The 18,763-nt window shown below is 49.6% G+C and overlaps 1 protein-coding gene across 2 annotated transcripts in view; it reads right to left on the reverse strand.

Annotated features, from left to right (window-relative positions):
• NOC2L (NOC2 like nucleolar associated transcriptional repressor) overlaps positions 1-18,763 on the reverse strand; it is a 45,597-nt gene that overhangs the window by 8,494 nt on the left and 18,340 nt on the right. For both annotated transcript variants that reach the window (XM_061450205.1, XM_061450203.1), the window contains exons 13-17: positions 15,915-16,028; positions 15,679-15,780; positions 10,913-11,056; positions 5,093-5,206; positions 1,038-1,173 (exon numbers count right to left, since the gene is read on the reverse strand). In XM_061450205.1, coding sequence (XP_061306189.1) covers positions 1,038-1,173; positions 5,093-5,206; positions 10,913-11,056; positions 15,679-15,780; positions 15,915-16,028 — 610 coding nt within the window. The remainder of the gene's footprint in view (positions 1-1,037; positions 1,174-5,092; positions 5,207-10,912; positions 11,057-15,678; positions 15,781-15,914; positions 16,029-18,763) is intronic.

The following is an 18,763-nucleotide window of genomic DNA, read 5'->3' on the forward strand; positions in this document are numbered from 1 at the left end:
TCTCCCCCTATTCTTTGCTGGGTCATCTGCCCCCAACCTTGAGCTTTCCAACCTCCTCCTGTGAGGGAGACACCGGTTCTGTGTTAAGCCTCGAGGTTTATCCTCACACCTTACAACGTGCACACAGACTTTATCCATAGGTTAAATCTCCAAACAGGAAAACTCAGTGTTCTCCAAGTCACGCTACTGTGTGTACCTGTGATGGCCCAAACATCCCACACCACAAACAGAACACCTAAGTTTGGCCTCAGATCACACCAACGTCTCAGGCAGGTTCCACAATTTACTGTGGCCCTCTCGTGGTCACAGCCAGAGAGTGAGATCCTCCATTCTCCCTACAGACCCTTTCTTGGCTTGTCAGGAACACCTGCAGTCACTATCACACACATCAATCAGAAGTGCATGGAAAGAGAGAATAACCATTCTTCCATCAAAGATCCTGCTCTGATAGCCAGCCCCTCTGATAGCTCTTGTTTGCACTGCTGTAGACAGCAAAGACTGCTGTCAGCTAGAACAGTCTAATTCCTCTTCCATAGGTGAGGAAACGAAACATGGATTTCTCCACTCACCTTTATGTTCTCCAAGGTGAAACTTCAACCCAGAACCTGGACAAGAAGGAGAACTCACTCTTTGGGAATTAGGATATGAACCTATGGCTGGTAATTTGAAGCCTTTGAAAGCAGGGTCTGTGTTCAGCCACACATCCCCCGGTTCTTGGGCTGTGATGCTGAAGTCAGTGTGTGATAAAGTGCTAAGAGGAGGAGACTATGGGTCACGTATAGAAAAGGTTAATGCAGGAAATAAGGCTTTAGAAAGAGCTGGATTGATAAAGTAGAGCTAGAGATGGATAAAACCCTCCCAACCACCTCTTGTCACTTTAAAATGCCTCCAAAAAGCATCATCATCCTGTGCTCTTCTCCTTAACAGAGCATCTTTTGAAGCAAGCATGGCCAGCAATGCACCCCATTAGGGCAAGCCCATACTGACTCACATCATAGAGAATTCTGCACAAGGAGAAGGCATGCCCAGCCCCATACCTTTTATAGGGAATCCAGCATTCTCCTCATCAGAGTCACTGTCCAGCTCAAAGAGGTCCTTGAATTCCTTCTTATCTTCCTCCTTGCTTTCGTTTTGCTTCTTACGTTTGATTTCTGGGAAGTTCAAGTCTTCAAGCTGGAAAAAGCCAAAACCACCAGTAAGAACAACTTTAATTTTAAACCTAAATCACTGAGCTTAGACACAGGAACTTGGCTTTGCCCAGGATGGGTAAGCCACAGTGCCAAGAACAGTTGGGTGTGCTTGCTGCCAACAAGGAGAGCCACAGCTCTGTGAGTCCCTTACAAAGGTGACTGATACATGCAAAGCACCATTGCTCTATTGATCTTTACCTAATAAACTACTTTTGCTAATGGGCCATCTCCTGCTGATACCTTAGCATGGATAAAAATGATATAGATGTATCTATAGCAATGGATCCAGCTGTCCTAGATCTCTGGACTCAAAGCCATGCATCCATGCGAGCTTGGGTAGCCAAGCCCAGTGAAGCCAGACTGTGCTGGTCACCTCCAAGCCCAAAAGCTGTGACAGCTGAGCACAGTTAAATGCCAACGTGCTGAAGATGTCTACACCATGGCTACCCCTTATGGAGCTCAATGGGCCAAGAGCCTTGCTGCTGCAGCAAGGCCAATATCAATGCCATTAAGTACTTGCAATTGACACCACCTCGGTGCTCTTTACACCCCTCCGGAGGGGGATTAGGAGGAGGATTTACTTGCAAGGGCTCAGGCCAGCAGGGCAAAGATAATCAGAATGCAAATTGAATCCCAAGTGCTGTGTGAGCATCAGCTGCCCTGCCCGTGCCCGGCTGCACACCTCCTGGGAAGCACTCAGGCATTAGCACACATTAGCTTGCTTGGAAACACTCACCCTGCGAGTAATAACTCATTTGTTCTCTTCCCACCCATCAGACCACCCCTCAACACGCTCCACGTCCACTCCAACCCTCCCATGAGCTTCCCCCCCCCCCGGCAGGAATAGCCCACAAAGCAGTCTCTCAGCAGAGAGGAAGACAGAAGAGGGATAGAGGGAAGAAACAACGGGAGCCAGGAGATGCTCATTGCTCCTGCAGCCAATTGCAGCAATTTCTCCCAGCCCGTTTCACAGTGATGGTCCCCAGCTGGGCAATATTGATTGTGGGAGCTGAGCACTTACAAGCAATAACCTGCAGCACCAGGATGGAAAGTCAGAGGCTGGCCAGAGAAAGGGGAAAAGGAGCAAAACCCCAGCCAATATTTGCTCTTTTCCACTCTGAGATGCCTTTCCATCCACTGGCCCCCCAGAGACCTGTGTGCTGGGGAGGTGCATGGAGAAAGCAGCTTGTTCCAAACAAGTCTGTGCATGCCAGAGGAGAGACCTGGGAAGCTAAATGCAGCAAGGGCAATCCAGAGTCACTGCCAAACGGCTGCCTTCAGCTGACCTAAGCTGTACCCATCCACTGCCCTAGGGTGGTTTATATAGCTCCAGCAAGCTCCATCATGGAGCAAGGGACCTTCCAGGGTGAAAACATTTCCCTTAGCCCCTACCAGTTCTAGTGGACCAGACAGGTTCGTGCTGCTCTCCTCTCATTTGCTCTGGCATGTAACTTGAAGTATCCCAGTCACAGGCAGCACCTTTGGGCCCTCTTCTGTGCCCTGAGCCACGCTACCTGCAGAGCCCTGGCAGCTATCACTCTACAGCAGTTAAACAGAGTCCAGCTCGGCCTAAGCAGGAAACAGTTGAGCTTAAAAGCATCACAAACAGCAGCAGAAACCCAGTTCTGACAACAAACAACTGCTGCATCAACTGCCCACGTCCCTCTTGGCCGGTTCTGTTCTCCAGCACCCCGGTCATTCCCAGCAGCAGTAAATGAAACACATAAATCATGCAAGGTCTCATCCTCCCTCCTCACGCATCCTGAGCGGGGCACGTACAGCAGGGAGCAGAGGCTGTGAGTTGGGACTTCCCTGTATTTTCATACTGCCTATGAGAAGTCCCCGTTTCCAAAGCAGCTCACAGTTCTGGATTCCATCAGGACTGCTGGAACTCAACCTGAGCACCTTAAAAAGGAGCTGGTGTTGAATCGTGCTGAGCTGTGCTACCTCCAACTTCCTGAGACCCCACAGACGTGCCTTCGAGACGGGCACCTCGAAATAAAGGCACCAGGAAACCCTTGTAGCTATAGGGATCATAAAGCACAGGAATGAGACCTGTACTGAGCCCAGCTCACAGATACAGCCTGTGCTCATCACCCTCTAGCACTAATAAGGTAATTTGGGGGCCAGCCTTTTAATCCCCAGCTAAAGGGTTACCATCTACTGAGCCTCATGAAGCTGAGTAGCCTACATCCCATTAAAAACCATTGGGAAAAGCAAATGGAATGGGCAGGCAGGGTCAGTGCTGTTACAGAAGGCAAGCTGCAGCTCCCAGCAGCTCAGAGCCAGGCCTATTTTTGCTGTTATTACTTTTTCTTCCCCCCGAATGGCTGCTAATGGGACATGGATTTTCCCAGCCCTAATGGGCCTCATGGTGTTCACTCTCCTGCTGGGGCTCACAATGCTGCATCATTAAGCTAGCAGTCCCCACCGAGAGAGACAACAGCCCCATTCACCAAGCAGAGCTGCCAGGCAGCCACAGGCCTTGCACAGCCTTGTCTCTCTGCAGTTGATCTGTTCAGCCCCCTTTCTCCATGAGAAACCAAGGCCCTGTCACTGCCCTTCAGGCTTTTGGTTTCAGAAGTCACCCTCTTGAGCCTTGCTGTATGAAAGCAAAGCCCCTTAAGGGGAGATCACCACCTCAGCTGGTCCCGGACACCCCAAGGAGCTGCAGTTCCCCATCACTTCTTGCTGCTTCTTAGTCATTCCCCCCCACCTCCAATTTCCCTTCTGCACAGGCCACATTCTGCTGGCTTTGCACAGAAAACCAGAGTGCTTTTTGTTCCCTCTATGGCTGCTGCAGGGAAGTTCAGCCTCATCTCCGGCCGGCACACAATCCTCAGCGTTTCCAGGCTCTCCCAGGTGTCCTCCTTCTCCCAGAGCCAATCATCCTCATGGCCCATTGATTATTTTAATTGTTGCCCACCATACACTGGAGGCACCAAGTACATCTATTTCCTGCTCCCTGGCCAAGAGCCTGGCTCAGCCACTTGCACTGCATTAGCATCCAGACAGCTTTCCTTTAGACTCCTAATGTAGGCAAGCTCCCACCCCCAGCATCAGGGAGCACAGTGCCATGAGGAGCCTTCCCTTGGGCAGGAGATGTGGGAAACAGCCCATGTCCAGAGAGCAACTCCCACCTCACAGCAGGGAGATATGGAAAGACAGAACTCATCTCCAATATTCCCTTGGCATCTTCCCCTCCCTGCTTTCCTGCAGTTAGGATCTAGCATGGCAATCACATTCTGCAGAGGTGGAAGAAGAGCTAAAGGCTCTTAACCCACTCTGCTTCACAAGACATGATGCAAACTGCCCAAAGCAATGTGAGAAGGCCCCTGACTGCACACACAGAACAGGAACTCTGGGTACCACAGTCTAAACTTCACATGCTTGCTCCCAAAGTACCATCCACTGGGGCTATTGCCCCCATTGCTCAGACAGCACCAAATCTGTTACCCAGCCTACCCCTGCCAGTGCACACAGTTGTTCTATCACTACTGTCTTCAGCTTCCTAGCCCTGAATTACAAAGGCTGCTGTACCAATGGCTCTTGAACTGCATGAGCTTAAACACAGAGGGAAACTTACCCTAGTGCTACTTCTTTCTGTCCCACCTATCCTGTTAACCTGGGCAAATGAACAGGCTGCACGCAGGGGACACTCCTAGAGATCCCAGCGAGACAAATCCATAGGGAGCTGAAGGCACCAGCTAGGCTGCTGTCCAGCCACACTCATGCTGTGTCTAACAATGCCCAGCCTGTGCATTCAGGCAGCTCAAGCCCATTTCAGCTCACAGCAGTGGAGCTGGGTTTGATGAGCCACAATCCCGCTGCCAGGAATGGCTCCCTTGCCTTCCCATAGCACAGATGATGTTCAGTAAGTTGGGTATTCCATCCATCCTTACCCTTTCTTTGCCACTGATCTCCAGTTGTATCTCCTTCTCTCTCAGTTTCTTCCACTGAGTGTAATACTTGGTCAGAGGTGTCCCCTCCTCTTTGACTTGCTTCTCCCATTGTTCCTGGGGAAAGAAGGAGGCAAATACAAGGAAGGTTTTCAAAGCAGTTTTCCAATACATTTGGCAAATGCAGGGATTGAAGAGCAGAGGGCAACATCCTTTCCCAAACCACATTTTCCCAGTTTCAGGGTAGGAAATTGGCAACCATGACTAAGAATGGCAATAGGACTAAGTGTGAATCACCTATGGAACTCTCCTTAGGAAAAGCAACATCTGGGCACTGCAGGGGAATCCAAGAAAGCCAGAAGATGAAATGGGCAGCCAATGGATACCAATGGCACTGAAGGAAGTTCTCATAAAGGAGCATCTATATGGTGGTGCATAAAGTGTTTTAGCTTATGGAAGATCACCAAACTTTCTCAGCGTGGTGGCCTGGAATGTGGGATCCCAGATTCCTATTTCTCCCTTCTAGAAGAGGCCCGATTCTCAGAATTGCTGTGAACTGACAACAGGGCTTCTTAGATTCAGCTCAGCGACTTCTGGTGTCCAGTACTGCTATCTTGGCCTTGAATACCCACTTCTCCTCTAGCTCTGACACTGACACGGAAGTCAAATCAAGCTTCCTGTAATGCAAAAGGAATGACTTCAACTGAATCCTGAAGGCAGGAATCAAAGGGACAGACCAAAGGATCTACCAGAACAAAATGTGTCCCCTGCTCCTTCAGTGAGGCATTTGAGCACCTGAGGAACCTCACACAAGCCTTTACAAGACCTAAGTACCAGGGATGTCTGAGTGCCTGTTCTACAGCCAAGTGCTTCTTCTGGAAACAAACATTCCCCTGCAGGGTCTTGGACTCATCCCAACCTTGGGAGGGCAGAGCATGAGGAAGTGCTGAGCCTGTTTCTGCTGTCCAAGCAGGCAGAATAAGCAGGTGAGCACTGTGAAGGTGGGAAGCAAATGAGATGGTTAAGGATTCCTTTATGCTTCAATCATTTGGCATGTTGGTGTGGAAAGGGGGGGATTATGTCATATTAAAAAGCATTCTTCTTAAGCTGCCAACATCCCTTTAACTTAAAACCCACAGAGAAGTGTACCTGTTCACTGGATTACCACAGTGCCCAGAGGCTTTGATCACCCCACAGTAAAAATGGAAGCACAGACATGACGTACAAGTAGGAACTGAAACAGGCAAAGGAGCAAAAGGAACAAGGGTTAGCACAGATACAAAGATCAACACAAGGTATACAAAAGGAGCACCCTGGATCCAGGGCTAAGAACAAATCCAGAGCTGTGGGTACACAATGCTTCTGTCTGAGGGTGGGAACAAAAGGCCAGACCATCTTCAGGGCAGAAAACACAGCAGCAGAACTCAAATCAACTGTTTCTGGGGAGCTGAGCCCCAAAATCAGGGAGCTGTGGTGTGCTGGCTGCAGCCTGAGAACCAAGGCAGGAGAAGATGCAGTGTATGAATAAGACAGAGCTTTGGATAGCAGCAGAGCTCCCAGCTTACACCGACAAGCAAGTACATAGTATATACTGTGGAGTGAAATACATCATTCTATGCCAGCTCCTGCTTTGGCCCATCACTGAGAGGGAAGCAGACATCATGTGTGGTCTCTGTAGCTGAACTTTGGCAATTAAACAGTGACCAGCTTGTGTCACCTGCACTCTAATAGCACAGAACCTACTTAAGCATCCCACACCAGGCACTATCAATACCGCATCGAGCCAAACAGGCCCTTGCTGGCAATCACAGGTCCCAGACTGTCCCATGGGGCTGCCTGTATCCCAGCTCCAGGTCTGCAGGGCTGGAGCCCGTGTCTCCTCCCAGGCAGGCTGCCTGTGAGCAGAGCTGATGTACTGCTGACTCCAGCAGCGCTGGCGAGCCCAGACGCCAGCCAACAGACAGCAGAGCTTTCCTGTCAATCTGACCCACCACTGTGTGGCAAGAGGAGCAATTCCCAAGGAGGACAAAGTCACCCCATTTATACATCAGGCTCCTATCAGGCTGCCAGCTGCAATCAGGCAATTTGTTAATGCTGTTTGGGATGGACAGCTTCTGAGAAAGGCTCTTCTTGCAGAGGGCAAAAGTCTTGTTTGTTCTGTCTGATACAGCTCTTTTGGTTTTACAGGGAGCTGAAACCCAGAGATAAAAAAGACCATTAAAACACTCCCATCTTTCTACTTAGAACACCTCATGAAAGAAAGGATGCCATCCCACCCATTTTAACCATCTCTAAGTCTGCTTCTATTACTGCTTCTGCATCACCGTACTATCAGGCAACACCCAGCACGGCTCAAGCCCACATCCCATGTACCAAAGATCATCACCCGCCCTCCAGAAAACCCTCCCAACTGGTATGTGAGATGGGGATGAACTCAGAAGATCTGGAAAACCCATGGAAACAAGGCAATACTTTCCATCAGCTCATTCCCTACACTTCACATCTCGTTAAGCGCCACAGCCCGCTGGCCTGCACTGCTCTTACATGAAGGCTCCCCAGCTCAGGGCAAAGCTGTGACACAGCCCAGCACACACTGCAGCTCCTTCTCCTTCCCCTTCCCTGCATTTTTTCCCTGCCAATCCAGGGCCCACACCAGTGCAGGCAACCCTAAAATCACAGCTGCACATTATGCATCTGGATTCCACTTCAGCCGCAGGCTCTGCTTTCTTTGGCTCCCCTCACATTAACTATTACAGTGACCTATCAGTACTCTCAAAAAGCACTGACCCTCAAATATTAACCTGCTGCTTACAGGGAAAAGAAAAGAGAAGTTCTCAATCTTAAAATTACATGGAAGAAGTCAGGCTGAACACATTTGGTGTGCTTATCCCTCCTTACCATGGTTCCCGGGATGCACAGAGGGATCCTTCCATGTTAAGTTAACATTGCACCATCATGCTCTCCTCTACTGCACTAAATTCAGTTCTCAGGCTGTGTCTTTAAAATTATATATATATTAATATATATTAATTATATCTATTTTATATATACAGACCCTTAGGTAAAATCCACCTTTCTAAAGCATGCCCAATACTCTTATTCCCCCCCCGAAAGCCACATTTCAGCACACTGCATGGAAGAATTAGCTCCGAATTTGGAGCTCCATTACAATGGAGCAGGCATAAATGCATGCATGTGAAAACCAGAAAGCATTTGCTTTCAATTGCTCTTGCTGGCAAGAGGGACATGCAAATACCTCCCCTTCCTTAACCCCCCCTCTTTCCCTTGCCTTTCCTGGCAGTGTTTGCTGATGAGAAGTGCCAATGCCCCACATATCTTGGAGACAGGCTGGCAAACTCAACCCAGACTTTGAGGGACACTCCAAACCATTCTGGGAAGCCTGGTCTCTGTGGGAGTTATGGCTCTTCTTAAGAACCTGCATCATCTGCTTGCAAAGGTGTAAGGGGAAAACACAAGGGCACAAAAGAGAAGCCACCATGGCTCTTCCACCCCATGGAAGTACTGAGAGGGCTGTTTGCACCCAGGAGCACTGATACCCCATTAAGTGAAGGAAGAGAAAGGCTCCCTCCTCCCACAGCACACCACCATCGATATAAAATACAGACTGCACAGGCAATCCTCCCTGAGCAGCACTCCACACTGCTGCTCCTCTATCCCCTTAAAGGGCAGAACGTCCATCTCCAACCAGGCTTAGCAAACCGGTGCCTGCTCCCCTTAACCATCCTCCTGCCTCTTACCACCCTTCCAGAGCCAAAACTGCCTGATCCCTGCTGCTGAGCCACCCAGACATCCCTGGGAAAGCAAGTGCATCACTGTCAACTCGAGACCTCCAGGCAGCAAGATGTTAAAAGAACCACTTAGTATGACACAAGGGACTGCAGCCAGAGCTGCTGGGAAGAGCAGACAGTGGCTGAGTTGTTGAAAATCCACTTTTATTCAGCCAACGACTTCCCCAGCTCATCTGCTTCATGCAGAGTCCCAGAGGGTGCAGTCTCTGCCTCTGCAGAGCGGGTGGGTGGTCACAGCATTGCCTGTAACAAATACAAAGCCACAAGAGCCTCACCGCTCAACCCCAGACGGGAAGTGTGATTCCTTCAGCAAAACAGGCCAGCCCAGAATGCCATTTACAGAACCAAATCAGACACTGAGACACTTCCAACCCAGCTCCATCAACCCCTTAATGCCAGAATAGTGCTGCTGGGTCCTGGCATTGATAGGCCAGGATTTTAAAGGCTAATTTTCCTGCAGTCCCTGCATCTTAGTGCCTGAGAACAAATTAGTCTGTGCTGCAACTGCTGCGCCATGCTCAGCTCCATTTCAATAGATGGAGTTTTCCAATGATGCAGAACTGAAGACTTCCCAATGATAACATATGGACAGAGACTACTCTGATCCATCGATCACCTTGCAGAGACATTTTCACATCAATCCTGCCAGGAAAGGAAAGCCAAACCCACTACTTCCTCTCAGTAGTTCACCTACTATCAGGCTTGCAAGGGCTGCTGTGTTGGATAAAAAGCAAAACTGAAATGTCCAACACAAAGGACACACAAAGCTTCATTAAAAGGCTTCCTTCCATTTGGCTTCATTTACATAGGGCCTGGATTTCAAATACCTCAGAGTTTAGGTCAGGTCAAGAGGACCCCAAAGAATTCCAGAATGGTTTGGGTTGGAAGGGATCTTAAAGCTCATCCAGTTCCAGCCCCCTGCCATGAGCAGGGACACCTTCCACCAGAGCAGGCTGCTCCAAGCCCAGTCCAACCTGGCCTTGAACACTGCCAGGGATAGGGCAGCCAAGAAGGATGGAGCAAGGCAAAAGGGAAAAGCTCCAACAAGAACACTGAAAGGAATGTGCTGATAATATGCTACATCGTCCCCAGGAGGACCTGGCTCAGAGCAGGCAAACTCCTGGAGCAGGGAAAACAAGGAAAAAGGCAGCATCTCTCAGCCTGGTAAGCCAGATGGCCAACTATTAGCTAACACACCCTCTAACACACTGTTTTCTAGCTGTGCTACAGTTCATTTCCTAAGACAAGAGGGGGGCCTCCATTATCACCAGAGGCAACTCCTCTTCATCTCCTCACTAAGGTAGAAACCCGATGTTTAACTCAACTACTCCACAGGCATTAAGAACCACCCAGATCCAAAGCAACTTTTCTAGGTGTCAGATACGCTCAGCATTTGCTCTGCAGGCAGGATGCTTAGGCTGCAGAGAGGAGAATACACCACGATCTCTCTTGAGAAGCAACTGCAGTGCAAGATGCTTGATGACTGTTCTTACGGCTCATAACTTCCCTGATTCTATAGCTCTGTCTCCACAAGGGCCCAGGAAAATGAGGAAAGGCTTGCCTCAGGATCCTAAACTGCCAGATATCAGTCAGCCAATGGCTGGGTTTTACACTGCTGGAGTCTGGTCTCTACAGACTAGGAGTAAACACCACTCATATAGAGGCAGCAGAATACCTCCCATCACTTCAGGCACAAACTGGCACAGGAACGAATGATGAAAACCAAGAAGTTTCTTATCAAAGATGCCCCAGCAAAGCAAGGTGCTTCCATGCATGTCTGTGTGTTATAAATAACAGAAGGGCACAATTTATGGACTCTTTTCCATGAGGCTCTTGCCAGCCACAGCATCAGAGCCCGGCTGTGTCCAGTTGTTTGTGAGCATCTGCCCCACCTCACACCCTCCCATTTCCACGATCCCATTGTCCCCCCCTCCCTCTGCCACTGGCCCAACCCCAGCAGCAGCAGCAGCCTGTCTGTGTTTCCAGGAAGCCCAGATGGAAGGAGCAGGCTCACCACAGCCTCCTTGCTGGCCACGCCAAAGGCAGCTTTCTGACGCCTGCTGGAGATGTAGGCAGAGTTTTCCTGCAGTTTCTCCAGGAGCTGTCGGATAGGCTTGCAGTAGTTGGCAATCTTGCATTCCTTCAGGAAGGATTTTAGCTGGGAGGAAGAAAACGAGAGCAAGAATGAAAGCAATGTAATCATTTCCATAAAGAGATCCCACCCCCATGGGGCACCTCTTCCCTTCGCTTCATACCATAACGCCAGTGTATCACCCTTGGGGTACTGCTACCCGGGGCTGGGAGGATGCAGTGACAGGCCAGATGTTTGTACAGAATCCAGCTCAAACCCAGCTCTTTGCACCCTGTAACACTACTTCTTTCTGGAAAAGAGTTATCAGTGGAATCCAAGCAGCCAGCAGGAAATAAAGCCTGAGCTCTCTTTGGCCTCTGCTCCTAGATGGCATCACAGCTGCAGTATCACTGTCTCCTGCTCAGCCAAATAGAATGAGGGACTGTGGACCAGATGCAGAGACAAGAAATAACAGTGGATACGTGGATGATAGATGACCAAAAGCACAAGAAACTGGAACCTTCATCTCAGCTGGGACCTGCAGATGTTATCATGATAAAGGGTTTCTAGGAAAAGCACGGTCAGTGTTGGAATGGGAATACCAAATACAAGAGGCTGTGAATGAGACTGATGCTGGGACTGGAGGCAGAGTTTGAGGAGAGACTTCAAATTGGGGTGGAAGTGCCTGTGGACTGGGTGTAAGAGTCTCTGTCATAGCACAGAGGGAAACGTGGTGCTCCTGCTGTGGGTCAGGACAGATGGGTGACATGGGGTGAAGTTTGCTTTATGTCTGACTGTCCCAACCCAGCCCCAACTGGCACCACTGAATATTTAAGGGTGCAAACCCACACCCCCATCACCCAACAATGTCCAAAATAAGCCTCTCTGTGACAACTTGTGTAGCAGGTGCCTACAGGATGCTTTCTTTTAGACCTTACATGCAACCCTCAGGGCAAGAGCCACTGCCAGGAAAACACAAACCTTGTTACAGCCAGAAAGGGCAAGGACCATCCTACTCACAGAGAATGTGGCCCTGCTCTCTCTCTGCATCCAAGGCACTTCACTACCGTCAGACAAAGACACTTCATTGCACGTTTTTGTGTTGGTTTCCTTTTTACCCCAGTTGTCCTCTAGCAAACCTCTTTTCTCTCTGCTAAAGATTTCCCCTCCCAGTAAAAACCAGCCTCCAACATCACTGCACTGCTCTGCCACCTCCAAACTAAAAGCTGAGGAAGCAGTGGAAGCTCTTGCTGACAGAAAGAGAGATGGGGATGTCCACATTGACTCATGGCTTGAATTCCAGTTTACTACAGTGTCTGCTAACAGTTTTCACCAACTCCAAGACAAGCCTCTGGAGTGCTGCCCAAACTCTGCAGGCCAAGCTCTTTGTTAGAGCCATATATATACATACACACACAAATATACAATGCACAAGACACTTGATTTAGCGAAAGAGATCCAATAAGGCAGAAGATAATGGTTAACCACAATGGAACATTCATCTCAGCTGGGACCTGCAGATGCTATCTTGATAGAGATGAAGGGTTTCTAGTCAGCAGACACAGTCCTGCCTTCTCTGCTTATAGCTTCAAATGTTCTGCCTCAAAACACAGAGCTGGAGGAAGGAAGATGATATCTCCTTCCCATCAAGCCTATAGGCTTGCTTCATCTCACATGTGAGTAGGTATTAAATGTTGATCAAGAGGTGACAGTCACACCTAGCCCCTCTCTGTCAGGACGCCACTCTCCTGATGGGTATACTGCTGCAGCTCTGCTGTCTGCTACATGGAGAATGTCCCCCATCACCTAACAGCATGGACTTCTCTTGTCCCTTTATCCCCAGCATACACCCAACCTGCTATGGTACATCCAACTTGGGAAAATGGGAGTTAAAATGAACACTTCCCCCTTTCCACAAGGCATCCAGCCCATCAAACAAGTACAGAGAAACCTTCAGCAAAACCATTCTGCTGGTGAAGACTGTCCTAGTCTCACCCCCCTCTTTCTAAACCATTCTTTTATAGGTGCTGCATATTTATCTCCACTGAGAGATGCATTTGTCATTCCATTTATCTCACTTGATCCCCCCAGCTGCAGCCCCAGATCCATCCCATCCGCTGCCACATACATTATCATTTCTCTTCCACTGCAGAAGTGTCACCAGAAATCCTGCAGAATCTCTGCCAGTATCTGTGCAGTCTGGCATTGGGTGCTTGCTCTCACAGCCCTATGCCTCATTTCTTCTTCTTCCCCCCCCCCCTCCTCTCTCCTACCCCTGCAATCCCTCACAGTCCCACTGTCTGCCACAGATAGTAATGAAACATAATGAGGCCTCAGTGTTGTGTTGAGGCAGGGAACACAACCAAGAAGGTAAAAAAGGTAGAGGAGAGAAAGGGACTCTGTGTGTGTCTTCCTCCACTCTGCCAAACACAACAGTCATATCTCTGCAGAATAAAGGCAATCAGAACCCGTGTGTGTGTGCATATATATCATTAACATCTCACACTGGGTCCCAGCTAAGCAGCTCTGTGATTAGTGGGAATGACACTGTCCAACTGCCTGCCTTAAACACCAGTGGTTTACACCCCAAGAGACCACAGCAAAACCCAGCTCCTCTTCCTGTAAGCAACGCAGGGAACCAGAAATGATCTGAAGGGGTTGGGCACGGTTTGCAGGGAGCCCAGATCAAGCCCAATCCCTCACCCACAAAAAGCAGAGGGAATATTCAGCCTGGGATAGAGCACAAGCAGCAGGAGTGGCTGCTGGCCAGGCAAACCAGCACCCCCTTCCCTTCTGTAGCTGCAAGTCCTGCCTCGGCCATGCCATCTCCTGCCTTCACTCAGCAGAACCCCCCCCGTTATCCTGCCCAGTCTTCCCTTTAACCTCCCTATGTGATGCCTGTCAGGGCTCTAGAGGAGGGAAAGGAAGAGGCAGTCTCTTCCAAGCATCCAGACACGGAGGCTCTGCACTCCTTACCAGCCTGTGGAGGCAGTATCACCATGGGGTCGTGCCATCGGCTGGGCAGAACAGGATCCTTTGAACTGCCTCCTGCTCTGCCTCTCCTTTCCTTTAACGTGCTGGGGTGCTTCCTGCCTTCCAGGCAAGGAGGATTGAAAGCTCAGTTTGAGGGCAGTTCAGCCTGGCTGCTCCCAAAGCCGCTGACCAGAAGACAAGCAACTCAACCCCTCGCCAGCTGGAACACAGCCCCTGCGACACGGCACTGAGAGAAGCGTGAGCTCATCGGGGAGGAAGAATCGGGACAGATGGATTTGTACAGTTCACTGGAAGCTTTCCAGGAGAAAAGCCTTCCCCACACACACACGTTTTCCCGAAGACTCGGAGATTTTGGGAAGCCAACCTCAGCACCCCAGCCCAGCAGACGCCACGAGGCTGCGGTTAGTGGCAGCCAACTAGAAATGTGATAGCATTCATTCTCTGCAGAAACAGAGGCTGGTCCCAGGGTGTGTTTGGAAGCCACAGGGTGCTGGGTGCCAGAGGGCCGTCAGCCGTTTCTCATCCCAGCTAGAACATCGGCTCCGACAGCTCCGATGCTCTCAGCAGCTGCTGGCTGAGAGGAAAGGGCCCTGTTCACTGCCAATAAGGGAGAGGCACGCAAAGAGCAAGCACAGGAGCTGCTCCCCTAGCACAGAGAGTGCCTGTCAGCTCACATTAGCCAAAGCACCCTGCTGCCAGCTCGGCATGGGCCGTGCCAAGCTGCAGGGACCCAGCCAAGAGTCATGCGCCTGACAGATGCCTATGACACAGAGCAGAAACAAGACCCAAGTGGGTCCCCACTGAGACACTGCACCCACAGCAACCAGAGGCACCACAGCAGCAAGATGTGCAGGCACAGGGTCTCTTGGCAGGCACCAAAGCAGAGGTTCATGTCCCCATGGAGGATGTAACAGTGTGACATGTGCCACTCATGAGTTAAAAATAGGGCTGAGAGGCAGGGAGGGAACAAGTTCCAACACGTTTGCACTAAGCAATCGTACTGTTCAAAGCAGAGAGGTCACTGCTCATTCAAAACCAAAGCCACCCAGCTAGCAAGGTATTAGGGAAGGATTATGCACAATGCACCCAGCTGCACAGCACTCTTCAGCAGCTTGATTGCAGACAATGAAGTATGTAAACAGGACGTGGTTAGGAAGAACATCCTGCACTGTGGAATGGCAGGGGAGAGGGGAAGGAGACTACTTTGCAGGCATCACTGTTAGGTGGGAGACAAGAATTGTACTGGTTTGTAGGGAGGGACTTGGGGAGAAAGTGCCCCAGTTGACGGAAGCACTGTGAAAGGAGGGAAGATTGCCATCTTGTGGAGAGCACCAGGGAGGTTGTGAGGCACGGGATCACAGCACAGACACTGCTCTGAGACAACACAATTCCAACAGGCAAGAACCCATCTGTGTTCTGTAGTCAAAACCACATCTCTACAGCAGTTACACAGCCCTCTCTGTTCCACTCTGGCTCCCAAAAGAGCAACCAACTCCACTGACACCTACCTTCAGCCTCCTAATTAGATGTGATGCCTCTAGAGATTTGTTCCTTCCTAAGAATCCCCCAAAACACAAAGAAAACTGTAACTAAGAAAAGGTAAATGGCTCTTCCCTCACCTTATGAGGACCACCCTGAGTTCCCTGTTAGCTTAAACAGCTTTATCCTGCTTCGTGCACATTTACAGCATGATCAAGAAGAGTCTTAAACCTTACCTGAATGATAGTAGGGAGAACCAACTCTGGGAATCCAATGCTGTAGGCTTGGCAATGAAGATACTCAAGCATCACGTCATAGAGCTGGTCAATGAGTCCATCCTGAGCAGGGGAAGGAGAAATAGAGATATCAGATAGGAACTAAACCTTGGGAAATGAGTCTCCAGCTTAAGGACAGGAACACAAAGACAGGGCAACCCTGTTGCTCAGAGAAGCTGTGCTGGGGTTCCACTTACTCGATAGGCCTTCTCCTGCAGGTTGGCATTGGAAAGCTTCAAGATCACTGCGAAGTTTATAGGCTTAGCACTAATACGTCCTGGCTTCTTGTTGAAATCCACTTGCTGGAAAACCTACACCAGAAAAGAACGAGTGTAAAGATGATCCCAGCACGAACCAAATACCAAATGACTCAACAAAGATCACGTAGAGCTGAGAAGCCAACCCACAAATCCTGATTCCTGCTTGCCTGCTCTGATCACTGTCCCCCAGCTTGCTCAAATACCTTTGCAAGGGACAGGTAGGGAGCAAACACCAACCACACTTGAAGCTTTAGAGACCTGGGTGTGAAAGATGCCCCAGAAATGTGAGTTAAAAGAAACCAACACAAGCAACAGCACAAGAAACTCAAGCTTTGTTCCTCAGACTCATGCTTCTCATGGGCAGAAATACAAAGCCTGAGTGCATTTTGGAGCTGTCCCTTAAGGGACAAGCAATAGTAAATGTTGCTTACACCAAATCCATTACCCTTTTATTGTCACTGAAACAACTGTCCCAGGAAGCAGAAACCAGTAAACCCTATTCATGCCCACAGCAGGGGGTTGGCATTGGATGATCTTAAAGTTGTTTGCAACCCAAACCATTCTATTACTCTATGAACACCCCTCACCAAGCAAGGTTTTTATTCTAACCCATTTCCCACTGGTGTCCCTTGTACCAATTCTAACGCAACAGCCTTTGAATTAGTGCACATTTTTCCCCATAGCCATTTCATTTGATAGCAAGGGACATGCTGGCTCCTTCCCAGAGTCTGAGAGGAGTCCATGCACACTGCTCATCCAAGTGATGAGCACACACAAGCTCTGGGGTTCAGATGGATGCTTAGGCAAAAGGCAGACCTGAACCTCTGCTTTTGTGCTCTTCCAGGGCTTAATGATAATGGCTGGGGAGAGGAATATGAAGGTATGAAGCTGACATAGAAAGAAGAAAACAGAGGGGAAGGTTACATATGTGTGTGGCTCTCAAGCTTGGCTTTAATTCAGAAGAGCCATTACTGCCTTAAAACTTAACAAATTGGAATTGAGACTAAGAACTAGGAAAGCCCCTTCCTTACTCCTTTTTGGGAGGAGTTTCCCAACTTCACTGGTGAAGGAGTAACATGAATGAATGAGAATCTCCATTCATTTCCCTGCAAGGCCACATCTGGCACACAAGGAAGTGATCTTCAGCTGAAATCAGCTCAAGCTACAATGTGATTTGGTCCTTCTGCCCTGGGGAGGCAACAGGGTACTGTTACCCCAATAACCCTTGTGTGTTGTGCTGCTCTTCCTCTGAAGCTACGATACAGGAAGGAGAAAAAGATAGGAAAGATGCTCTTTCCTATGCTGATAGAGGCAGACCTCAGGAGAAAGAAGGTAAGAGCAGTAAAACCAGCTTGATCGGGCAGCTTCCCAGAGACACCCATCAGGGAACAACAAGCAGCAATCAGGGGAGGTGTTCTCTAGTAATGGTATGATAACCATTGAGGAGGCTGTTGAGGAGCACATCCTGCTCACCCATACTTTGGAGCACCTCAGAAGCAGCACAAAGCTTCTCTATCCCTGTCCCCAAAGCTTATAAATTGCACTCCTAAGCAGGAAATAATTTCCCTTCCCTCTCTGCAGCAGCAAGACATTCATCATCAGCCTCCAAGCAGCCCAGCAAGGTGGGGATGCAGCACACTGATTGCTAGAGGCTGAGGTGAGGAGGCAAGGGAGGGTGTTCAGGTCACCCCAGTGCCCCCAGGGCAGAAAAGCATGGAGACGACTATTGATTTCAGTACATTTTATTTGTCAATCCAGATTATTTGGAAGGAGTGGGGGGGGAGACACGACACAAACCTGGTGGCTTGTGAAAACAAAGAGCACCAGGCCTGGGAATCGATGCTATAAACCTTGTTATGCACGGTTATTTCTTTGGCCAAAACAGCAGTATTGATCCCAAAGGTCAGACACATTAAAGCAAAAGGCATCAGGCCCTGGGGGATGCCACTAGGCAAGGGGGGAAACACAACCAGAGGGTTTGAAACTCTCCCAGGCCCCAGTCAGGATGTGTGGGATAGGGGGAAAATGTGATTCCCCCATCTCCAGACTATGCAGGAGAGGATGACTGATGGCTAGGAATGCTGGAGCAGGGGGGAAAGGTGGTAATGAGGGACTAGAGGGCCAGAAAATAGCAAAAGGCAACAATTTGGCTGAAGTGATAACCACAGAGGAAAGGACAGGGCAACACAGGCAGGAAGGGGAAGGCTTCTTGGCAAGCTCAAGCTCACAGATGACTTCCACATGGCCAGTGAGAAGGGTGCTCACACACAGTTTATACTGGCAGAGTGCAAACTAGAGACCCAACACTGCACCCACAGCACTCACGCTGTTCCACCCCCTCCAACCTCATCTCTTTCCCTCAGGCTCTAGCAAAAGCCTCCTGGCATCTTCTTTGATCAACCCAAAGCTGGCTGCCCCAGGCCAGCTCACAGCAGGATCCAGAGCTCTGCTGGGCCTGCCTGCAGCTCTCCCTAAAGCCTGGCATCAACCTCCTACTCATATCTTGAGTATCTCCAAGGACAGACGCTGATTTATGCAGCCTGTTCTAGCCTCATCCTACAAAACTGTTGGGTGCTTTTTTTGGGGGGGTGGGTTTTGGGGTTGTTTCCCCCCCCCAGTGCTTAAGTGGGACCTCCTGTATTTCAGTTTCTGCTTATTGCCTCTCAGCACTAACTGCCATTGAGAGAAATCTGGCTTCAAAACTCTTTATTCACAGAATAAATGAGGTTGAAAGAGAGCTCTCAAAGTCATCTTGTGCCCTGCTCCATGTCCAAATTATGTCTGTG

Source organism: Pezoporus flaviventris, unplaced genomic scaffold (assembly GCF_033815535.1).
Source record: "Pezoporus flaviventris isolate CSIRO_AGI_PZ_B2104156 unplaced genomic scaffold, CSIRO_AGI_Pfla_v1 ptg000009l, whole genome shotgun sequence".
Taxonomy (NCBI): Eukaryota; Metazoa; Chordata; class Aves; order Psittaciformes; family Psittacidae; genus Pezoporus; species Pezoporus flaviventris.